The 24,403-nt window shown below is 32.5% G+C and overlaps 1 protein-coding gene across 4 annotated transcripts in view; it reads right to left on the bottom strand.

Annotated features, from left to right (window-relative positions):
- Positions 1–24,403, bottom strand: part of LOC145255771 (protein unc-93 homolog A-like) — a 207,625-nt gene that overhangs the window by 267 nt on the left and 182,955 nt on the right. For all 4 annotated transcript variants that reach the window (XM_080114433.1, XM_080114435.1, XM_080114434.1 and 1 more), the window contains 2 exons: positions 23,418–23,549; positions 1–2,026 (listed from right to left, as the gene is read on the bottom strand). The exon at positions 1–2,026 is cut by the window's left edge and continues 267 nt beyond it. In XM_080114433.1, coding sequence (XP_079970559.1) covers positions 1,806–2,026; positions 23,418–23,549 — 353 coding nt within the window. In that variant the 3' untranslated portion in view covers positions 1–1,805. The remainder of the gene's footprint in view (positions 2,027–23,417; positions 23,550–24,403) is intronic.

The following is a 24,403-nucleotide window of genomic DNA, read 5'->3' as shown; positions in this document are numbered from 1 at the left end:
CCTTCACGAAGACAAAACAGGAGATGGGGAGGATGAAATGGGGGGACGGAGAAAGAGAGATAGATAGAATTATGTTACAATTTTTACCCGGACAATTGGCGGACAGCCCTTCTAGTATAATATAAGGGCAACGTCCGTTGACCCTGCTCGTTCTGTATATGAGCGCGAATCTTGTCTAGTGTTTGTTTATATTTTCGTTCGCAAGTGCGTGTTTTTCGTCTCTTTGGAACTTGGAGTTCTTTGTGAAAGGGAGCATTGTATTCAGATAGATAATCTTCTTTGCGTGTGTTTAAAGCTTTGCTCATACGACAGCTTCCCGTCGTTTTCACGTAGTCTTTGGCATTATTGTTGTACTCTCAGTGGCAAAGGAGACTAAGAATAGAAAAGAACTTCAACTCGCTTTTTTGTTGTTGTTGTACAATGACATTTATTTCCTGATTGTTACGGTCGTGAACACACCTACGCCTCGAACGTGATCCACACCTCTCACAGGATCTCAAACGTTCTTCACGCCTGTAACGTGATCTCGAACCTTATTCACACCTCTTCTTTTTATAGTCTTTATTTTCTTTACCGGTGACGTCATTTCGCACGCATTTGCATATAGCCGTTCGCGCTGTCTTACGGTACTCCAAAGACCAGTGTTCACATAGATATAGTTAGACGAGAAACTGAAAAAGGACTTTTAATGGTTATTTTTTTCCGTGTTAGAATGACTTGTTTCTTTATTTAAAATAAATGTCTCTGCCGTTTCTGTCTCAAATTAGGAGGCAGACAACATTTTTTAGATTCAAACATCTCGCCGGGTCGATTTGTGCAATCATAGTTTGAGATATATATATATATATATGCTGGCCGCAAAAATGCCAACCATGATACAGTTAATAAAATTTGGCCATTTTTGTTATCCAACCATATTTTGTACGAAAAGATTTCAGTCTATGTCTGACTTGTCCACTAAGTTTTAGGCACGAATGTCCAACAGTCTTTGTTTTATTGCTATTCAATGATAAGAACACCTGGATACGACGTACAAAATTCCTGATAACGCTGAAACACTCTGTTCTTGACACTGCTCGAATTTGGGCGTCGATGATCCCTTTTCGGTTCGGTAATTGTTTTTGAGAAAAAGCCAAAAATAAAAAAAATGTGTGTGAGGAGTTTGAAGTCCGTGAGTGTGAAGCTCATTTGGAATAATTTTGGGGAGATCAACAGGGACAAACTTAGCCAGTGTTCCCAGTGTATGCCTGGCGTGTCCGTCAAGTTTCTAATCATGAATGTCTGCAAGTCTTTATTGTATCGCAGTTCAATGATACGTGGGGCACTTTGGTGATCATCTCATCAATAACCGGTGTGGTCCTAAATAGGCTTAACATGCACCGGATTTTTATCTATGAGGTTATCTGAAAGACAATATCTCTCCAAACAATCCTCAGACACTTTATGAACTGTAGAGAGCATTATATAAAAAATAAGCTATGCCCAAGCGTGTCAATACAGATGTACACATTTGGGGCATATCATTGAACGGCAATAAAGACTGTTTGAAACTCACGGTTGAAATTTAGTGGACTAGTCAAGCATAGATTGGAGTTAATTACTTCCAAATATGATTTGATTATAGGGAAGATTGTGAATTTTTATTAAAGATTCCAAGGATGACATTTAACTTATGTCACCCTATATAAACTGTCTAGTGAGAGTTTCGTATTTTTTCCGCGATATTGTGGTCGTCCGTATTTTCGTACAAAAATGCATTGTTGAAATATTTCATCGTTCATTAAACCCGATTTGAATTTACATTTTTAGTCGATCTGTGCAATCGTCGATGATCTGCGTTTCATCTTACTAAGTAGTAAGAAAGATATGATTGCTGTTATGCAAGCGGCTCCGTTCAAATAAATTTTCTCTGTCATACAAAGTTCGTGTGCGTAGGAATATCCGGTCATCATTGCAAGGGCGATAACCAGCTGAAAGTTTGAGTAGGCAGCTTCCGCTTGATGTGGAAACAGGATGCCAGGTAAACCTAGAAAGAAAAAATAAATAAGTTTATAAGAAGACCTTTCTTTATTCGCATATCTGCGAGTATTTTGAATTTTGGTATTAAAACATTATATATAATATATATATATATATATATATATATATATATATATATATATATATATATATATACACTCATTTTGAACATTTCTAAAATAAAACTCGATATGGCTCATTTGCATATGTACTTTTGTTATATTTTGGGTTTCATTGAGAGAGTCTTATTATAAGCGCAGTCTTAGAAAGAGTCTTATTAGTCTTAGAGAGAGTTTTATTAAGAGGGATGTTGTGAGAGAGATTGTTCATGTTATGACGATGTCGTTGTTTCTGTTATGAAGCGATTCATATATATTAAAATATGTTCATTCTTAGGTTAATAGATGTGTTGCTATGTGAAGCTTTTAGAGTGAGGAGATAGTGTTGAGACAGTTTTAGTGTAGATATGAGATGTAGATTCACATTGTGGATATGAGATGTGTATGTCACGACATTTTATAACACAGACATATAATAACAATTCACTTTACCTTTTTAGTAAGAATCACAAACACAAGACGAGCTTTATCAAAACACATGATGGGTTTATTTCTTCACGACCGGCCGTGGTTTTCTCATCAAGAATTCAAAGCTTCACATTTTAGTTTCAAAGTGACCGTCTCGCTTCCTAAACGTTCGAATTCCCAGACCCTCTCTGAGTTTCTCACTGACTGTCTCCCTAACTACTAACTCTCACTTCCTATATTGAGAAATCCATGCATGTCCGGCCTCGTGAGCAAAATTCACGTGTTTCAACATGCGCGACTTTGCACGTTTCCGACATTATGATTTCCCAATAACCTATTTTTTCTTTGATGTTTTTACAAAGGAATTCAACCTACATATCTAATTTATTTAACCCATATTTTATTATCCACATTCTTTCTAACAATTGAATAGTTTATTTATTATTTATTTCATCAGAATTAACAATTTACTGGACATTCCATTTAAACCTATTGTTCTTTAAAACTTATATCCAAGGTTCGATTCCTGCTTTCTCTCATTTTATTTTCATTTTAAGTAATCTCTCTATTTTTATACTTACATGAAAAGGGGACAGCCCTTATCATGTAACACTTTTAAAAAAGTTTCTAATAAATTAATATTATGCAATATACATTTATAATTGGCATTGGCAAATATTGTTATATATACACAATAATTCCATCTATAATAATTTCATTTACAATTAAAATTCTTTTCTTATTCATTCATGCTAATAATATTGTTGGGTCTATGTGTTCACGCTAGACATTTATAAAAAAGGAAATACATATTTTACATTTAATTTAATTATACCAATAATATTGTGGGGTCTACGCCCCTGCTTAATATTTGTAAAAATAAATACGTTTTGCTTATAGCTCATTTGCATATATATTTAAAAAGTTTCTAATAATTTATTATTACTTAATATACATTTATAATTGGCATTGACGAATACTATTATATATAAGCAATGTGTGTCTGTGTGTGTGACGCGGTTTATCTCAGCCTATAGGCAACCGACCCAGGAAAGTTAGGTACCGAAATAAAGCTTATGACCCAGCGGATGTTTTAGTGATATTTATATCCATCTTTGATGTATGGAAATGCAAAAAAAAAAAAAAAAAAAAAAATGCAGAAAAATAACGATTTACTAACCAACGTTTTATTTACTGGATATTTTCCTGTACAAGAACCCAAGTTTGCCCAGCTGGGCAAACTTGGGTTCTTGTGTATTTAAAAAGTTTCTAGTAATTTACTATTATGTGGAATACATTTATAATTGGCATTGACAAATACTATTATATATACACAATAATTCCATCTATAATCTATAATAACTCCATTTATAATTATTAATACAATTAATTAAAAAGATTTTTTAATCATTCATGCAATTATATTGTAGGGTCTCTGTTCATGCTAGACATTTATAAAAACGAAATACATATTTTACATTTAATTTATTTATACCAATAATATTGGCATAAATATATCTGTTCATGCTTGATATTCATAAAAGGGAAATGCGCTAGACTTTTAATTTATTCATGCTAATAATATCGTGAGGTCTGCGTTTTCGTTTAACATTTATAAAAAGGAATTGTTTTACTTTTAATTTGATCATACCAATAGAATACAGACTAGAATATGCTAGACAAACTGTTTAGGCCTGGAGGGCCTAGTCTATTATATAAAGGACAGTTTTATCAATCACTCACTAGGAAATCAGGCGGAGTTTTAAAAAGCAAGCGAATTAGAGATAATGCACTAACAGAGGCACCTCGGTGATTAGCAATTCTAAAAGCAAGTGCTAAAGCTGGAGAGGGTGGACCTCTTAGAACTAGAGAGAACCATCCTTCACTCTGAAAGAATCAAGGCTACTGTCCCACTAATTCGTGTGAAAAACAATTAAAAGGCAAAAATAAGGAAGCAAGTGTCTGTTTGTATGTGTTCATCTAAAAGTTAGAAACTACACAGGACACAGTCTTAAGGCTAATATATTCCTTTTTTTTTTAACACTGTTTCGGACAAGATATGGACACAATTCTTTGTGTAATATTTTTTCCTCTGTAAGGTCAATAGGGAAATATTTATTGCTATTTTTTAATTTTTGTAAATGTTAACATTTAGAGGGTACAGTAATATAATTTTATTAAAAAAAAAAATTATGAATCAATCATTATGAATTTTTAGATTTATATTATCGATAACCCGATAGATAACATGTACACATTATTTTAGTTTTGTCAATTTTATAATTTAGATAGTACGCCCACCTAAAGCGGAATTCGCCTCTAAAAAACTTTTAATGTAAACTAATCGACGGATCATTATATATAAACCTTATCCTCGAGTGGCCTCAGGGTCTCGATATGTTATAGAAAATACGGTGAGTAACATGAGTACATTATTTTTTTTTGTTAATGTTAACATATGTTAAAAAATCGCGCGTGAGCATCAATAATATACATTTGAAATCCGAAACTTGAATATATGAATGATAAAATATGTATTCTAGGCAAGAGGGTGAGTAACATGAGCACTTTATTTATTTTTTGTAAACTTTAAAATTTAAGGAGTAGGCACCGAAAGTGTGCCGTCCAAATATAAAAAAATATTTAAAATTTAAAACTAATTAATTCAAAAGATTTTAATTTATTCATACCAATAATATTGTGGGATCTACGTCCCTGCTTGACATTTTTAAGAAATACGTTTTACTCATGGCTATTTTTCATATGTACTGAAAAAGTTTCGAAAAAAAATTAATATTATGTAATATACATACTATATATCTATTGCTTGTACCCGTCATAAGATGGTTTTTTTTTTCTAGTTAGGCGTTCATATTTATGATACAGATATCTTTGTGAATCTGTTTGTACATCTAGAGAAAGAAACATTACTGGATACTATAAAATATGAAACTTAGATCATAGACATAAAAACGAGATCTAACAGGCTCTGTTTGAATTGGTTTTGAAGGAGTAAATAATCTTTTAAAATAAATAGCTGTTGTACGTTGACCTCCCCCTTTTTAAATCGGATTTTTGCGAAATTTAATTGAATGATAAACAGTATGGTTAGGTCACCATGTGAACTCATTACTACTCCTAAAGCTACCCGTAAATTTCTCTAAATATATCTACTTTTATGTCCGATCTGTTGTTCGACACAACTTGATTAACAATCCTATTTTAGCCTAGTATTGCCAGATCAGGTTGTCTAAAGATATTGGCTTTCTGAGATGAAATGCACCTAACAGTGATGCTTTTTGTTTTTCTACTTCCTTTTGCAAAACTTAATTATGTTCAGCAAAACCAAAAACAACAAAGCTTTTCCTCCTTTGCCTACTTCCCATTTCCCTTTTCTCTTTCTACCCCCCCCACTTTCTGACTAGTTTCCTAAATGGTACCATATGCACGAGAAAAGCCTCTTAAAAATCCTTGCAATTATATAGTTTCATAATTTTGAAGTGTCGTAGGCAAGTTTGAACACATGGTTAGATTTTGGAAACGATTGTGAAATTTGGTAATGGTTCCGAGGGTGGAATTTTCGTGCACGTCAACTGTTTTCCTATGAACATGTCTTTGTTTTCGTTATTCGTCAGCTTAAAGGGCCAACCATATTCAGTTGAACTGTTTCAATGCTGGATTGTAATATCCTGTGCGTTATCAGTGTGCAACTTGTATGCAGAGTACTGTACCAAACATGTACCGAAATATTAATGCTGTAACCCTTTTCTCTTTCCCATTGAAAAACTCATTCATGTTCTGCACGGCAGGGAACAAAAACGATAAAATCCACTATAAAACAACCAAACCAAATACTACAAACCAGAGATTGAATATACAAAAAGCTTGAAGAATAAAAACCTTCTACAAAATAACTGAATGCAACATGAATACTGTGTCCAAAATAACTGGATTCGGCATTAAATCACCCGAAAAGTGATGATGCCGTCAGCTTATCTCAATCTGCTCCAAACCAAGGCCTGTGTTCAACTGTGTCAAACTCGTAATTCTCCTCAACTCAAAACTCAGCCATTGCAAACTCAAACTGTCATCAACCGTCACAAATCCAACACTGTCCACAAACTGCCAGCAACTGCCGTAAAACTCATTGTCACTCCGAAAACTGATTCTAAAATATATTAACCGATTTTTTGTTCTTCTTACTGCCACACCTTAATCAACAATCCCATTTTAGTTTTTTTTGTGTTCCTTGGTGAACAACTACCTATACCTTTGTTCTGCTGATAAACTTATTTACTCAATGTTTGTTATATTTTTCCTCTTTTTTACTCACTAACACATTAGGGTGGGATGCGTTCGATAGCATCACACGTTACAAGAAATTAATAATAGTTTAGAATTATAAACTACTTTTAGAAAAAGTTTATTTTAGGAGTTCGTAAATTGCCTCACACAGATGATATGTTAACGAATGATATCTATTTATACAGTGATGGGACGATTCCAATATATCTCTCGATTCTGATACACATCTTGATTCCACATCAAATTCCTAATTCTGGTTCTTTATAAATCTTTATTGAAGTTGATATTTTTCCTGGTTAACGTAAAAACACATGTTAAATTTCTCAAACATAAAAAATACATCTGTAGGGGATAATCTATAGATTATAGTTTTAATGGTCGTTTAAAATCAATAAATATTTATCATTTTATTACTGCTATCAGCAGTGGAAGGTTTTGTTTTGAACAAAAGCAAATAAAAAAGACAATCAAAAGAATCGTTTTTAGCATCGGAAAATACACATACATTTTTCCGATATCGATTCCGATGCTCCAAAAGTTCTGATTTTTCCAAGTCCTGATCCCGATTGATCATCCCAACACTAATTTATACAAAGTTATATATATATATATATATATATATATATATATATATATATATATATATATATATATATAAAGGAACAAACCGTATTATGTGTTGGAAATTATTTTCTCTATTTTGTCGGAATACTATTTCCATTATTTTCATCATTCTGTTAAAATGGAACACCGAACTTTTAAGCAAAAATTGCGGCAATACAAAAAAATACTAATCGCTGCCAACTCTCACAACAACAGGAGAACTTTTTTGCTTAAATGTATACAAGAAAAAATTATACCCAAAAGTACATTTAAATATTTGAAATATTCGCACCATATTTTCCCGGATTTCATGAAGCCCGATTATATCAGCAGAAAGGTGGTGGTATAGTATTAATGGAAATTTCTCACACCATTCAACACCCCCTGTAATAATTAACACATAATCTCAATCAATGAATTGTCACAAACTGGATAATAAACTTACAAAATTAATCTCCGACAGCAAATGGAGAACTATAGGACGCCCGGATCTAATGCAAAATCTTTCTACCAAAGTACTCTCAAACACCGAAATTGAAGCCCTTAGTGTCGGACTAAAATTCGCAACTGGCATACATTAAATCGAAGTGTTGAGAATTTCAACCAATCTTATAAAAAACTTATAAAATACAATAAAACTTGGATGTCATACATTGAATACCACCCCAATGTTCCATCACTATATGGCCTGCCCAAAACTCACAAACCAGATATCCCTATGTGCCCTATAATATCCGGTATCGGTAGTGCCACACACAAAATTGCACGTGCTATATATATGAGGTCACTAAAATTTCCTTCTCTTTAACAGCGCCATCCCTCCCCCTCCTTTTTGAATTTCCAACATCATTTTTCCGTTTCTCTGAAATAGAACTGTGTCACACTTTGCACGTGAAACATTTTCAAATATTTTGTACTGGTATATTTTTAACACATAATACGGTTTGTTCCTTTTTATTTTCTCTATTTTGTCGGAATACTATTTCCATTATTTTCATCATTATATATATATATATATATATATATATATATATATATATATATATATATATATAAATGTTTAGAGGTACAGAATTTATATACAGTTTTGAAAATAATAAGCGGAAGTTTCTCAAGAGCTCTTTCGGCTTTCATCTCATCAGGAGAAAATCGATAGCGTACAAAATAATGTTATGTTGAAAATAAAGAGTTCTAATGAACTTATTAAATGTGCCAAAAGTACGGGGACAATAAAATAAATTTATTAACGTTTAAAAACGATTAAAATATTGGCACAACGAGGGAGAAAAAAAACGGGAGAAAAGATTCAAAGTTCCCCAAAGAGAAACAATGCGTTGGATGTTTCCTTTTGCCGGCACAAAGAAGGTTGACGCACCGCAATAGAGACTGACTCCAAAATCTTTAAATGGATTTTGGAGTCTGCTCTATGTAGTACCTCGAATCATTCTATTTTATATCTGTCGGCACAACACGGGTTGTCAACCAAATGCTGGCCGATAGCAGAGTCCAAGGCTGCAGAAGACCCCACCCTCCCTTGTCTGATATTCGATGGAACATGCTGGTTTATACGAGTCAAAAGGTGCAAGGATGTTCGCCCAACATAACCAGCATCGCACTGGCATTTAAATTGATATAGAATATTGCTATTTTGGATGTAAGGCAAACTATCCTTGCGAAAAAACGGAAAAGCAGGTCTCGTAGTATATACCAAACGCAAGGACACAGAATAATAGCAGCCGTAAATACTTCTCCGAATCTGTTGGGAAAGTCTATTACTCTTTTCCCCAATCCACGGTAATTTTAAATAAACCGGGCATTTCAAGGGTCCAAACTTTTTAGGGGATTTAAAATCCGCAACCTTTTTGAAAATACAGTCATCAATAAGGTCAACAGGATAACCATTATTGATGAATATTTCCCTGATCTTATCGAGTTCGGCGTCTAATCTATTAGGCGAACAAAGCATGAGGGCTCTATGTACCAAAGTATTAATTAGGCCGGCCTTACGTGATTTTGGTACAAAAGACAACCAGTTCACATATAGGCCAGTAAATGTCGGCTTTCTATAAATTATAGTGAGAAAGCCCCCCCCCCCTGAACGTTCGACAAGAACATCCAAGAAGGGAAGCGAGTTGTCCTTCTCACTTTCCATAGTGAACTTAAGAGGCCCATGCAAGGAATTCAACCTATTAAAAAATATCGACGCTTCACTTTGGGATGGAAAAATAGTAAAAGTGTCGTCAACATATCTGAAATATGCAGTGGGTTTAGTTGTAGAATTGAACATAACGGATTCATGGTACCCGACGAAAATATCCGCTAAAGTTGGGGCCAACGGACTCCGAATTGAAACCCCGTCGACATTTAATAAGTTCCCCATTAGAACTCTTTATTTTCGACATAATATTATTTTGTACGCTATCAATTTTCTCCTGATGAGATGATAGCCGAAAGAGCTCTTGAGAAACTTCCGCTTATTATTTTCAAAACTATATATATATATATATATATATATATATATATATATATATATATATATATATATATATATATATATAGGAAATTTATTACTGTGAGTCCAGAATGAGTTTACAAATTGTTTTACAAATTGTTTCACCTTTTTGACACTGTCTTGGATTTTGCTTCTACCTTCTCCGATGTTCAACCATTTGAAACTGACATCATTCTGAAATGCCGTAAAACTGTCCTACTAAGCCAGGACTCTCAATGGACTAAAAAAGACCAACCTACCTCCTTCGACCTTGCGATGGGTGCTTTTGATGCAGCTGAGGCTACTGACTTAGTAGGCCTTTTCATCCTATATAATATCACAAAATTTATCCCCAACAACAACGTGGGACTTTACAGAGATGATGGCCTTATCATTGTTGAAAACGCAAGCGGCCCAAAGTGCGAAGGCATTAAAAAGAACATTATCAGGGAACTGAAGAATATGGATCTAAAGATTGAAGTAACTTCCAACTTAAAAACAGTAAATTTTCTAGATGTTACCTTTAACCTCCCTAATAATACTTATGAACCATACACTAAAAATAATACATACCCCCTATATATACACCCTATGTCCAACCACCCCAAACACATTATTAAACATATCCCTAAATCAATAGAAAAAAGGCTTAGCACAAACTCATCTAACTCCAGCATTTTTAACCTACACAAACCCTTCTTTGAAAATGCTTTAAAGGAATCTGGATATTCCAACCCTAATATTACATACTTGGACCCTAATAAACCCAACAATACAAATAGGAATAACAGATCCCGCAAAGTCCTCTGGTTTAACCCTCCCTATAATAATATGATAAAAACTAAATTAGGTAAAAAATTCTTCATGCTTCTTAATCACCACTTCCCCCCTAGTAATATTCTACATAAAATTTTTAATAAGAACACTATTAAGCTTAGCTACAGTTGCACAAATAATCTAGAAAATAAAATTAAAAAACACAACAATAAAATACTAAATAACCACAACTATAATAACAATGGTCAAAATAATTGTAACTGCCTTAACAAACCCCAATGCCCGCTCCAGCAAAATTGTCTCTCAACAAATGTGGTTTACAAAGCAACTATTGCCCCTGCTGAAGACCCACAAAACAAAAAATTTTACATTGGCCTTTCAAGCACCACGTTCAAAGACAGATTTAGAGTGCATAAATGCTCCCTAAATAACCCCAACCACCCAAATAGTACTTCATTAACTAACCACTATCTACTACTTACCCGAAACAACCTCACCCCAATTATTAGCTGGGAAATTCTTAATAGAGCTAGTACCTGTAAATCACTAAACTCCCCATGTTATTTATGCTTAACTGAAAAATTACTGATTACTAATTTTAGAGATAGAGATAAACTTCTAAATAAAAAAACTGAAACCTCACTTAATTGTAAACATTATAAATCCCACCTCTTAAGCAACTTCTCACCCTTCTAATAATAACTATAACCCACCCCTAAAATCTAACACTAACGAATTACACACACCCTATTTACAACCTAAACTATATAGTCCCCCATTCATTTTAAAAGAACCCCTCCACAGAACCCCCACCTATTTATCCCACCATTTTTTAGCTACATCTCTCTTTACCAAACTCATTTTTGTACCCCCCCCCCTTTGCCTTAATCACTCCTTATGTCATTATTTAAAGGTTCTCGCCCCATAGTCTCTTATTGGCTATTTCCATAATCAGGTCTCGATTTCTATTATTTCAATTACGTACTTATCACAATTGGTATCCTTCGACTTGCCTCTCGGTCTATTATCTACTTGTTAACAACTAATCATTTACTTACCTTCTATTTTAATTATTTAATTTACCATCTACATATAACATATATAATACGCTTTTCTCTTATATTTACCTCTTACTAATTCTTTCAATAATAATTATCATATTTTTTAACACGAAGCTTATTTACATATTTTTCGTATTTGTGTTTGTACATATACTCAAGCACATGCTTCTCCCTCATTGATGTGTGTATTTTTTACATGTGTACTCATGTGTATGTATTTGTGTGTTTTTGTTATCTACTTACTATCTACATTTTATTAATAATTATATTAATTTTTATTATTTAATTAACTTACTTATATCCTTAGTTTTTTTACTTTATTAAATAAACCTATAACGTATAATTCACCTATTTACCCTTCTATTTCTCATTTCTTTCTTCCAACTTAACGCCCAACAATTCAAAAAACTATAAATAATAAATTAAAAACAAAAAATTAATTTTTTCAATTTCTCCCTGCCCAGCTAATTTATATATATATATATATGTGTATATATATGTGCACATGTATATATATATGTGTGTGTGTGCGTATGTATGTGTGTGTGTTTGTATATGTATGTATATGTGTGTGTATGTATGTATTTATATGTGTGTATATATATGTGTGTGTGTATATGTATGTATATATATGTATTTGTGTTTGTGCGTATCTTCTATATGTGTGTATATGTATGGGTTGTTTTTTTTTATATATATTTGTATTTGGTCACGTATCTTCTACATGTATTTTTGTGTGTGTGTTTTTCTGTGTGTATGTGTTTTATTCACTTATTATAAATATCTCCCTAATAATTTTATGAATTTTATTATTTGATTAACTTACTGATATTCTTACCTATTTCTATATTAGTAAAATAAACTTGTAACTTATAATTCATTAATTTATATTTTTCTCTTTCTCTCTTTCCTTCAACTACAACGCCTGAAAATTTAAAAATTATTTATAAAATATTTTTCAATTCCCCCCCCTCCCAGCTAATTTATATTTATATGTATATATATGTATGTATATGTATATGTATATATGTATGTATGTGTAAGTGTTTGCATCTGGATGTATGTGTACTTGCATATATGTTTATATATGTATATATGCGTGTATTTTTACGTATCTGTGTATGTGTACATATATATATATATATGTGTTTGTATATGTATGTTTGTGTATATATGTATATGTATATATATATATATATATATATATATATATATATATATATGTATATATATATATATGTATGTGTGATCACGCATGTGCTTTTCCCCCATTTACGTATGTGCATTTGCTGTACATATTTATGCGTGTGCTTATATTTGTGTGTTACTTATTTAAAATGTTTTTTTTCTATTATTTAAGTTACTTACTTAAGCCTTCACCTATTTTATTTTATTTCACTAAAATAAACCTGTAACGTATAATTTCTACCTGCCCGGCTATTTATTTATATATATATTATATTTAATTATATATATCATTACACTATCAAAATAAACCTGTAAAGTATAATTCATTAACTTATTTTTCCTTTTCTTTTTCTTTCCATTTTATAAACAATAAATATCTTTCAATCTCTCCCCGCCCGGCTAAATTACTTTAAACCCCATTTTCAACCCGTTCCTTCACCTATTTTATTTTATTTTATTAAAATAAACCTGTAACGTATTATTTCTACCTGCCCGGCTAATTTATTTATTATATTTAATTATATATATCATCACACTATTAAAATAAACATGTAAAGTATAATTCATTAACTTATTTTTCCTTTTCTTTTTCTTTCCATTTTATAAACAATAAATATCTTTCAATCTCTCCCCGCCCGGCTAAATTACTTTAAACCCCATTTTCAACCCGTTCCTTCACCTATTTTATTTTATTTTATTAAAATAAACCTGTAACGTATTATTTCTACCTGCCCGGCTAATTTATTTATTATATTTAATTATATATATCATCACACTATTAAAATAAACCTGTAAAGTATAATTCATTAACTTATTTTTCCTTTTCTTTTTCTTTCCATTTTATAAACAATAAATATCTTTCAATCTCTCCCCGCCCGGCTAAATTACTTTAAACCCCATTTTCAACCCGTTCCTTCACCTATTTTATTTTATTTTATTAAAATAAACCTGTAACGTATTATTTCTACCTGCCCGGCTAATTTATTTATTATATTTAATTATATATATTATCACACTATTAAAATAAACCTGTAAAGTATAATTCATTAACTTATTTTTCCTTTTCTTTTTCTTTCCATTTTATAAACAATAAATATCTTTCAATCTCTCCCCGCCCGGCTAAATTACTTTAAACCCCATTTTCAACCCGTTCCTTCACCTATTTTATTTTATTTTATTAAAATAAACCTGTAACGTATTATTTCTACCTGCCCGGCTAATTTATTTATTATATTTAATTATATATATCATCACACTATTAAAATAAACCTGTAAAGTATAATTCATTAACTTATTTTTCCTTTTCTTTTTCTTTCCATTTTATAAACAATAAATATCTTTCAATCTCTCTCCGCCCGGCTAAATTACTTTAAACCCCATTTTCAACCCGTTCCTTCACCTATTTTATTTTATTTTATTAAAATAAACCTGTAACGTATTATTTCTACCTGCCCGGCTAATTTATTTATTATATTTAATTATATATATCATCACACTATTAAAATAAACCTGTAAAGTATAATTCATTAACTTATTTTTCCTTTTCTTTTTCTTTCCATTTTATAAACAATAAATATCTTTCAATCTCTCTCCGCCCGGCTAAATTACTTTAAACCCCATTTTCAACCCGTTCCTTCACCTATTTTATTTTATTTTATTAAAATAAACCTGTAACGTATTATTTCTACCTGCCCGGCTAATTTATTTATTATATTTAATTATATATATCATCACACTATTAAAATAAACCTGTAAAGTATAATTCATTAACTTATTTTTCCTTTTCTTTTTCTTTCCATTCTATAAACAATAAATATCTTTCAATCTCTCTCCGCCCGGCTAAATTACTTTAAACCCCATTTTCAACCCGTTCCTTCACTAACATTAACTTTCCAACCTGTTGCCATGGTGATCCTTTAAATTAACTGTTACTTATGCCGTTATCAACAAAAGTAGCGTCTTTTAAGTTTAAACTGTTAAAAAACACGTATATAAGAATTTACACATAATTAATATTTAATTATAAACCCCTCTCTTTTTTTAATACACTCCTACTACTTTAAACTCCAACGTCCTCTCCCCACCACTCCCCCTTCTTTTCTAACTCCCCTTTATCTACGATCTTTCCATTTTTATTTGACTTTATAACTTAGTCCATCTATGAATTCTGATGATGCTAGTTGGATTTTTCCTCTCTTTGAGGATTTTCCTCTAGTTGAAACAATTTGTAAACTCATTCTGGACTCACAGTAATAAATTTCCTATATACTGCTCTGACTACACATTGAGCACTTTAGTCCGGTTTTTTTTTTACCACTGGTAAATATATATATATATATATATATATATATATATATATATATATATATATATATATGTATATATATATATGTGTGTGTGTGTGTGTGTGTGTGCATATATATGTACATATATATGTATATATATGTTATATATGTATATATGTTATATATGTATATATGTTATATATATATATGTATATATATGTATATATGTATGTATATATATATGTTATATATGTTTATATATATATATATATATATATATATTTATATATATGCATATGTCTGATTATTTGTAAGTACATGATTCACCTGTAAACTAGTCAACCGATCATCATAAATTTTGATATGCAAGCTGCTGTGCTGTGGACTATATTTAGTTTAGTTTAATTTGAAGCAAAAGGAACAAAGATGGGGTTGAAAGCCCTTCGTGAAAATTCTGATGCTATCGATTTTATGAAATTTGAACAATATGCTTTAAATTAATGAATATTCCCCAAATATCAGTTTCTTTGGAGTATTTTAAAGGGTCTTAGAAAGCATATGAACACAACCTTGTTTAGTCCAAATAACTAACAATAATTTCTCGCACTCTCTGTCGGTACCTAAACCTAAACGTGAATTCCATGAACAAAGCTTCTTTCCTAGAACTGTGGAACTCTATTTCTCTATGACGTTTCTGAATTTTTGACCTATGGCAAAGTGGTTAGAGTACTTGGAAAAATCAATTGAAAAAAAAGTCATATTCTCCTGAAGGTTGAAGGTGCACTCCTCAGTATGAGCGACCGAAAAATGCAACTGCAAATTACTTAGGACCTCTATCCAGTCATGGCTGACGGAACAAGAGCCTGCAACCTTGTGAGGTAAATAAAGGGTTCCGCTCAAAATTCTATCCTAATTCCCGAGTTCGACAGAAGCATTCTCGAGTTTAACAAGATACACCTGAGGAAGGTCGGAGGTTACATCGACCGAAACGTGAAAATCACACTCCAGATAAGAACAGTAGTCCGATGAATCCAAATAATACAAATTTATTTCGCTAGTCTGATTTCCAGCTGACTACAATATTATCGTCTTCAAGTCCAACGTAAACAAGTTTTATTGAACCGTCCTCGTAAATAATTTAATCATACTAAATTTCCACCACAAACGATTACTATACGACTGCCCCAATGATTACCGTGCACACATCAAACCTTATCCTCGAGTGGCTTCAGGGTCTTGATATGTGACACCCCCTTTAATTCACTGAATTTCAATTTCTTCTTAAGAGCCCTTAAGCTTACGCTTTAAGTTGGAGACATTTCCTGTGGTCAAAACTGTTCAATGGATTTTAGTCAAAGTTTGAACAAACATTCTAGACATGAGATTTAGTAGTATTAGATATATATTAGATATGCCGATTTAAAATTTAATCTTGAAAATGAACAAATGCGTTTTTGAAAATATTTATTCATACCAATAATGATCTGTGCTCTCTGTAAATTGTTCTCATCTGTCAACAAGCTTATAAATGTTTCGTTTGTAAAATCTCTTAAGTTTTGACGTGGAATATGAATCTAACTCCTGTCCAATCTCCTCTCGTGATGTTAATATAAAGTCATTTAACTGGTTTTGTAATTCTCGAAAGAAGTGATAATCTAAGGGAGCTAAGTCAAGAGAATATTGAGGATGGGGCAAGATTTCCCAGCCAAATTCTCCTAGGAAATCTGTGGTCAGTTGTGTAATGACTAGCATTATTATGATGGAAGATGGCTCTCTTTGTTGACTAAAGAAGATCGTTTTTTGGTCAACATTGGTGAGAATCTCGCTAAAAAAAAAAAAAAAAAATGAATGATGCTTTAATAATTTGAAAGAAAAAAATCACAAATTAATCATGATGATATATTTGAGTAATAGCAATATACATAAAATAAATTACAATCATTTAAAATACCCTTTCTACAAAGTGGCAAAAACTATCCCATCGATCTGATAAATTAATCTTAATTTTTGTAAGAGAGAATAAAAGTGGTGGAAAACTGTTCTGTCTGGGGAATTCATTTTAGCCAATCTGGGATTACTTTATATATATATATATATATATATATATATATATATATATATATATATATATATATATATATATATATATACGTTTTATTTTTTATTACCGTATCTTTCTGTTAAGTTACATTATTGTTTCAGCTACCCGGCCGTTTTTTTTTTTTGCCGTCTGTAGCTTCCTCAGGCTTTTACAGAAATGTTCGTTGTTATGGGATGAACATTTCTGTAAAAGTCTGAGAAAGCTACAGACGGGCAAAAAAACAAACAAAAAAAAACGGCCGGGTAGCTGAAACAATAATGTAACTTAACAGAAAGATACGGTAATAAAAAATAAAACGCATATTTGCTCTACAACAGTATTGAGCACTTTCTTCAGTTTTTATTAATTACCATTTCTACTAAATATATATATAAATATATATATATATATATATATATATATATAAATATATATATATTATTATTATTATTATTACATTTTCATCCCAAACAATGCACATTGCCACTTTGGTGTAGGGGGCTACTATCAGGGGTAACAACTACTGGGGTACTGTGTAGGGATTTGGGCAGCAAGATGTTGGTTCACGTTACACTTTAACTTTTGCACGTCAGTACAGTTGGGGAAGCAGGGACCTGCAATTCCAAAGTCTAACGGTTCTGGGGAAGAAACTACTGGAGTAGAAAGATCTTTTACATCTAGGGATCTCTACAGTGTGGGAGTGGCATTTAGCAGCCTGTCGGGTTTGTCGAGAGTGTCTACGTCGTGGGGGCACAAGTGCCTGCAGTTCGTCAGAGCATTCACCATTAAAATACTTGTAGAACAGGCAGAGGGATGCAAAATTTCGTCGATGGGACAGAGGCTGAAGCTTAGATGCCAGTTCAGGGCTTATCAGGTTTGCGACTCTTTTAAACCTTGTCAAGGAGCGAGAGACTAATAGCAGATGCACCAGCCCAAATATGACAGCAATACTCCATACATAGGCGAATGGTGGCCTTATAGAGGTACATGATACTTTCAGGTGTTAGTAGTTTTCTAGCACGGTAGAGAGAGCTCACGTTCCTTGCAGCGGCCCTGGCAATGCTTTCAATGTAATTGTTCCAATTCATGTTTTCTGTGAACGTTAGGCCAAGGAGTTTGAAAGATGTACTCTCAGATAAAGAGTCGTTGGCCATTGCTATAGGTGGTAGAGAAGGTTTCTTGTAATTATTGAATGAAACTAGTTTAGTCTTGGCGGCATTGAACGTGACCATCCATTTTTGTTCCCCATTTCACAATATAGATTGGAGGTCATCCTCTAGGGTTTCTGCCATTTCTTTAGATATGTGTTCATTTGTTTTCCTGTCGTGTCTGTTATAGAGTGTGGTGTCATCAGCATATATACGCATCTCAGAGGCAATTTTGTTGGGGAGGTCATTTATGAATATCAGGAACAATAAAGGTCCAAGGATAAACCCTTGGGGCACTCCTGCATTTATATCATATTGTTTAGATGTACGACCGTCGAGGACAACCTGGATTTTTCTCTTATCTAAGAAGGATTTAATTATGTTAAGTATTCTACCAGTGATACCGTATGATTTAATTTTCCAGAGGAGACCCTCATGCCATACCCTGTCAAAAGCCTTAGATATATCTAGAGCTACCGCTCTGCCCTCCCCCGCTTTGTCCAGTGAATGGTATATACGTTCAGAGATTACAGTTAAGATGTCTGCTGTGGAACGGGCTTGTCTAAATCCATATTGTTGGTCAGTCAGAAGTTTAGACTCTATAAGATGATGGACTAGAGCATGGTTAATTAAGGTCTCAAATATTTTGGCAAAAAATGGGAGAAGGTTAATGGGGCGATAATTTAATTGGTCAGTTCTTTCGCCAGAATTCTTGAATGCTGGTACCACAAAAGCAGTTTTCCAACAGCCCGGAAAGCAAGATTCATTAAGGCATTTGTTGTAGAGTTTGGAGTGAACTGGAGCTACTTCGGCTGAGCACTTTTTAAATAGCACAGCTGGGATGAGATCGGGTCCACATGCTTTTGAAGTGTCAAGGTTTTTATGATAGCATGCACCTGAGCAGGGGGGATTTTCAAATCGTCTAGCGTGGCGTCTGTCCGCATAGGTAAGTCAGGTAGGGGGTGGTTCGAAGGGTCCAGTGTGAGGTCTGAGGTAAACCGACTGGCAAGCATGTTAGCCTTTTCGGTTGCTGAGCAAACAACCTCGTGATTGTTGGTTAGTGGGGGAATTGTTGATTGCCCATTATTTACTACACTGTTGTAGATTTTCCAGAAGTCACAAGTTCCTAGTTTTTGTGCTTCGATGCGGTTTTTAGTGGTTTCCGTAAATTCTCTCTTAGCTGTCACTATTTCTTTCTTAACGTTCCTTCTAGCTTCTATATAATTCTGTCTGTTTGAACTGGACTCACGTTAGTTACATCTGCGGTATGCATGCTGCCTTTGAGCAATGGCAGTTGCGCAAGTCGAAGTAAACCATTGGGGAGAGTGGGGCTTGCTATAAAATGGGAACATGCGCTTCGATTGCAGTTTTGAACTATTCAGTGATCTCATTTGCGCACTGTTCAGCAGGAAGAGAAAAATATTTCCCCATGGGGCATCTCTGATAAGATCTCTGATGGCTTCCCAGTCAGCCTTTTTATAATATCTCGTTGTTTTGAGCACTGGCTCTTCAGTTTTGGCTTTAGAGTTTAGAGCGATTTAAACCATTATCACTGCATGATCAGCTTTCCCAAGTGGGCTGTCGGCATTCGTTATACAATCATCGGGAACTGTGGTCAAAAACAGATCTAGAAGTGATGCGTGTTGTTCTTGCTGGTCAGGGAAACGGGTTGGAAACGTAACAATTTGTGATAGGGAGTGAGATATAGAGAAGCTATGAGTTGTGCTGCCCACTGCATCTGTGTGAGTAGAGAATCCAAGCCAGTTTTTGTGGTTGACATTAAAGTCACCAAATACATGTACTTGTGCGCTAGTGTCGAGTGAGAGTGCTGTGTCTATGCTTTCAGAGACTTTGTTTATTATGGTGCAGTCCTGGGTAGAGGGAGAGCGGTAGAGAAAATAAAAGTAGCTAATGTTGTGTTGCAGGTTTAGTCTAAAGCATATAAAGGCTTGATCATCCGATTCTAGATTTGTTTCTCTAGTCAAGGGAAGAGTATTACAAATGTAAAGTCCGCGCATGTGTCTGTCAGAGTCCTTACGGCAGAGTGGGAGATATCCAAGCATGTTAAAGTAGTTAGAGGGGATGGAGGAGTGTAGGTTAGTCTCACTTAGTGCTAAGATATCCGGGGTATTTGTTAGGAGAAATGCTTCAACATCAGCTAAATTAGTTATAAGCCCACGGATATTTGTGAATGCTAGCCTCAAGGGAGGAGGCAAGTTTGTTTGACCCTAAGCCTGGTTTAAGCTTATTTTTAGATTGTACTGTCATATTTTTTTTTAAAGAGTTTCAGTTTAGATAAGGGGGAGCTGAACAAGAGGTTATGCAGAGCATCAGACATGCATCACAAGTAGAACATCAGCTGACTTTTCTTCAATTAGGATTGTGGCCTCAGGAAAACCCACCGGGGATGAGTGCAGGCTCCCTTTCCATGCGCGACATGGCACTACAAATATCCCGATATTATACAACTGTTGATGGAGCAGCTGCTCTAAGCACTACCTAAGAGTAAGGGCGCCTGTATTACCAGTCGGAAACAGCAGCTAGGAACTGTCAATCCGGTACCCTTAACCCATCAAAAGAAGGTCAACCCAATCTAATTGCTCGGGCATATATGGTACTCAAGCACTCCCAAGTGCCCAGTTTTAGGGGTCTGGTGTGTCGGGAGTGGGGAAAACGGCGTTCATTGCCCTAGACAAGAAACAAGATCTACCACTGGGTGTTTCTGTCGAATCAATGTGATAGTGTCTCTGCGCTTGACTAATAGGCAAAGAAGGAGTATGGAAGTCGGGCGATAGACAGAGCCTATCTACTCCTTAAGCAGTTTAGGTTTGGAAACCGGTAATTTGTTTGAGTCATCAGCTCTAGGAAGGTTATCATCCAAGGCTGAAGAGGCCTCCCTCCCTTTTGGTTAAGTTTCAGAGTTTTTCTTCTCCTAGACGGATGATCTGGGAAGATCTACTGGGTCCGTCAGCACTGAGAGGGTTTGCTCAGCGCCTGGGTTCTAATCCAAGTATTTATGCAACCCCGCATGGTTAGTTAATGTTACTGGGTTAGTTTGTAGAGTTATATATCTGCTGAATAGTTACACTCCTCAAAGTGATTTAGGGACATTGCTATTTCATGGTTACTGGATGAAGGGGGTGAGTGGAGCTCATGCAGTGTAAGCAACTATGATTGTAAGAAGGCTTGTTAGAAAGGAGATAATGTGGTTTCAGGTTTTCCCTTGATATTTCTTTTATCTTATTTATGTTAGCTTATGTATAGGATAACGTTACAGTATGAGTAGGTATTAAGAATTGAAATACGAGTTGTGTCCAAACTCTATCTTTAGATGACAGGAGGGTTAAGATGTAAGTGCAATATAGTACGGATAAAACAGTAAGTTTTGAGTCATGTGTAATTAGGTAAATAGATATATGGGCAGGTTATGTATATATGTATATGTGTATATATATATGTATATATATATATGTATATCTATCTATATAATTATAAAAACTCAAATGACCTTGTAACGAGTGATGTAACCCACTTTCCGGTTTACGACATCCGGTTGCGCATGCGCGCATAAATATTAACCCAAAGCAACGTAAACAAATAAACACAAATCGCTTTTTTTTCAGATTTTGACCTGCGCACTGAAATATTAACGTTATTATTTTGAAGGTATTATTTAACATGGGAAGAGTGGAGATGTTTATTATTATTATAATTGTAGTAAAGCCAAAACTACTACTACTACTACTACTACTACTACTACTACTACTACTACTACTCTCTACCCGCCCCTTTTCCTTCCTTCCTTTTTTATTTTTTGTTTACATTTCTAGATACAAAATAGTTATGTGAGAACGGTGAATTTGTTGACACATTAACTAATCTGTTTCAATATTAGTTTTATTTTATTTATTTAGGTTTTATTTTTTTGCTTCAGGTTTTATTAATTATTTTCTTTAAATTTTAAGTTTCTATAACTTGGTTGAAGGATTCCGATATGGATTTTTCATTCTTATATTTCTCATCGGAATGTTCATGTGCGTTTCTGCTGCTAAATGATTTTCATCGGCGTTCGATTCGTAAGAAAATCATGTTTAATTATCGATTTTTGAGAGATTATTCGGAAAAATAGGTAACTTTACACGAATAGGGAAGAGGATTTTTTTTCATGTTTGAGTGATCCGTCCGTGAATTTTCATTTTAATATACTTTCATAGAAATGTTTCTGTTATGTCAAAAAAAAAAAAAAAAACAACAACATATTTTCTTTACGTCACAAGTGTCACGCTCATACATGAATTCCATAGCTAATATAACATACTGACCCAACGTGTCACGGGTAGTCTAGTATATATATATATATATATATATATATATGTGTGTGTGTGTGTGTGTGTATATGTGTGTATATATATGTATATATATATGTATATGTTTATATATATGTATATACATGTATGTATATGTATGTATATATATGTATATGTATTTTTTATTATATATATGTATTTTTTATTATATATATATATGTACATATATGTATATATGCATATATATGTGTATATATATGTATATGTATTTTTTATTATATATATGTATTTTTTATAATATATATATGTACATATATGTATATATGCATATGTGTATATATATATGTAGATATGTATGTGTATATATATATATACATATATATATATATATATATATATATATATATATATATATATATATATATACATATATATATATATATATATATATATATATATATATATATACATATATATATATATATATATATACATATATATATATATATATATATATATATATATATATATATATATATATATATACGAAATCAATTATTAGCACATATTTTATACGAATTCAAATTATGATTAATCGATATATTGTATGGGTGTTAATGACTTACTGTTTGTGTGCGTTGTCCATATTCCTTCGATTAATCCCAGGATGCCGCTGAGTACAAATACTAAAACGTTGTTATTTATACCAAGGCGCCAAAATCGCATCCAGACTAACGTTGCTAAGTTGATCGAAGTGACTAAAAACAATAAAAAACGGAAAGAAAAAGAAAATGGCGTCTTAGAAAACTATAATGAAAATAAACATAACACACAAGTAATACGACTCTTTTGTAGAAGAGTTACCCTACTAATAGAAAAAATAAAATAATTAATGAATACAAATAAAAAAATGAAAATAATAATAAAATGATAAATATAATAATGAAATTAAAAAATAAAGAAATAAAAATAATAAAGAAATAAAAAAATATTAAATATAATAATAATTAAATAAAAAATAAATAAAAATATTAAGTAAAATAACAAGTAAATAAATTAACACAAGTGAGTAAAAGTAATAAATAAATAAACTAATCAATAAAAATAATAAATTAATAAATAAAATAAAAATAATAAATAAAAAAAATGAAAAGAATAATGAATAAATAAATAAAAATATTTATTAAATAATTTTTTAAAATAAAATTTAAATAAAGATAATAAATAAATGAAAATGATAAATTAAAATAATGAATAAATTTAAATAGTACATAAATAAAAAATAGTAAATAAATACACATAAGTGACTTAAATTCTATACTCCTATGAATTTGGGTTTTGTGTATCGATATTCATATTAAAAACCATTTTTTCTATTTATTTAAAAAGAAAATATAACTTTATTATATATGAGTCGTGGAATTACATTCATCTGCAAAAGATCAAACTAATTTGCATATTCTTTTAAACATTCATTTTAATTCCCTATTAGTTTTTCGGTTTTCTTATGGGATGTTCATCTTTAGTTAACTCTTACGTGCAACTATATTCATGCAAATATTCTACGGGATTTATACTTGCGTAATATTTGCGTAAAAAGGTTATAGTAAAC

This window comes from Euprymna scolopes, chromosome 31 (assembly GCF_053919585.1).
Source record: "Euprymna scolopes isolate OS-2025 chromosome 31, ASM5391958v1, whole genome shotgun sequence".
NCBI classification, from domain to species: Eukaryota; Metazoa; Mollusca; class Cephalopoda; order Sepiida; family Sepiolidae; genus Euprymna; species Euprymna scolopes.
The sequence above is the reverse complement of the archived record's forward strand: the minus strand, read 5'-3'. Positions and strand labels throughout refer to the sequence as shown.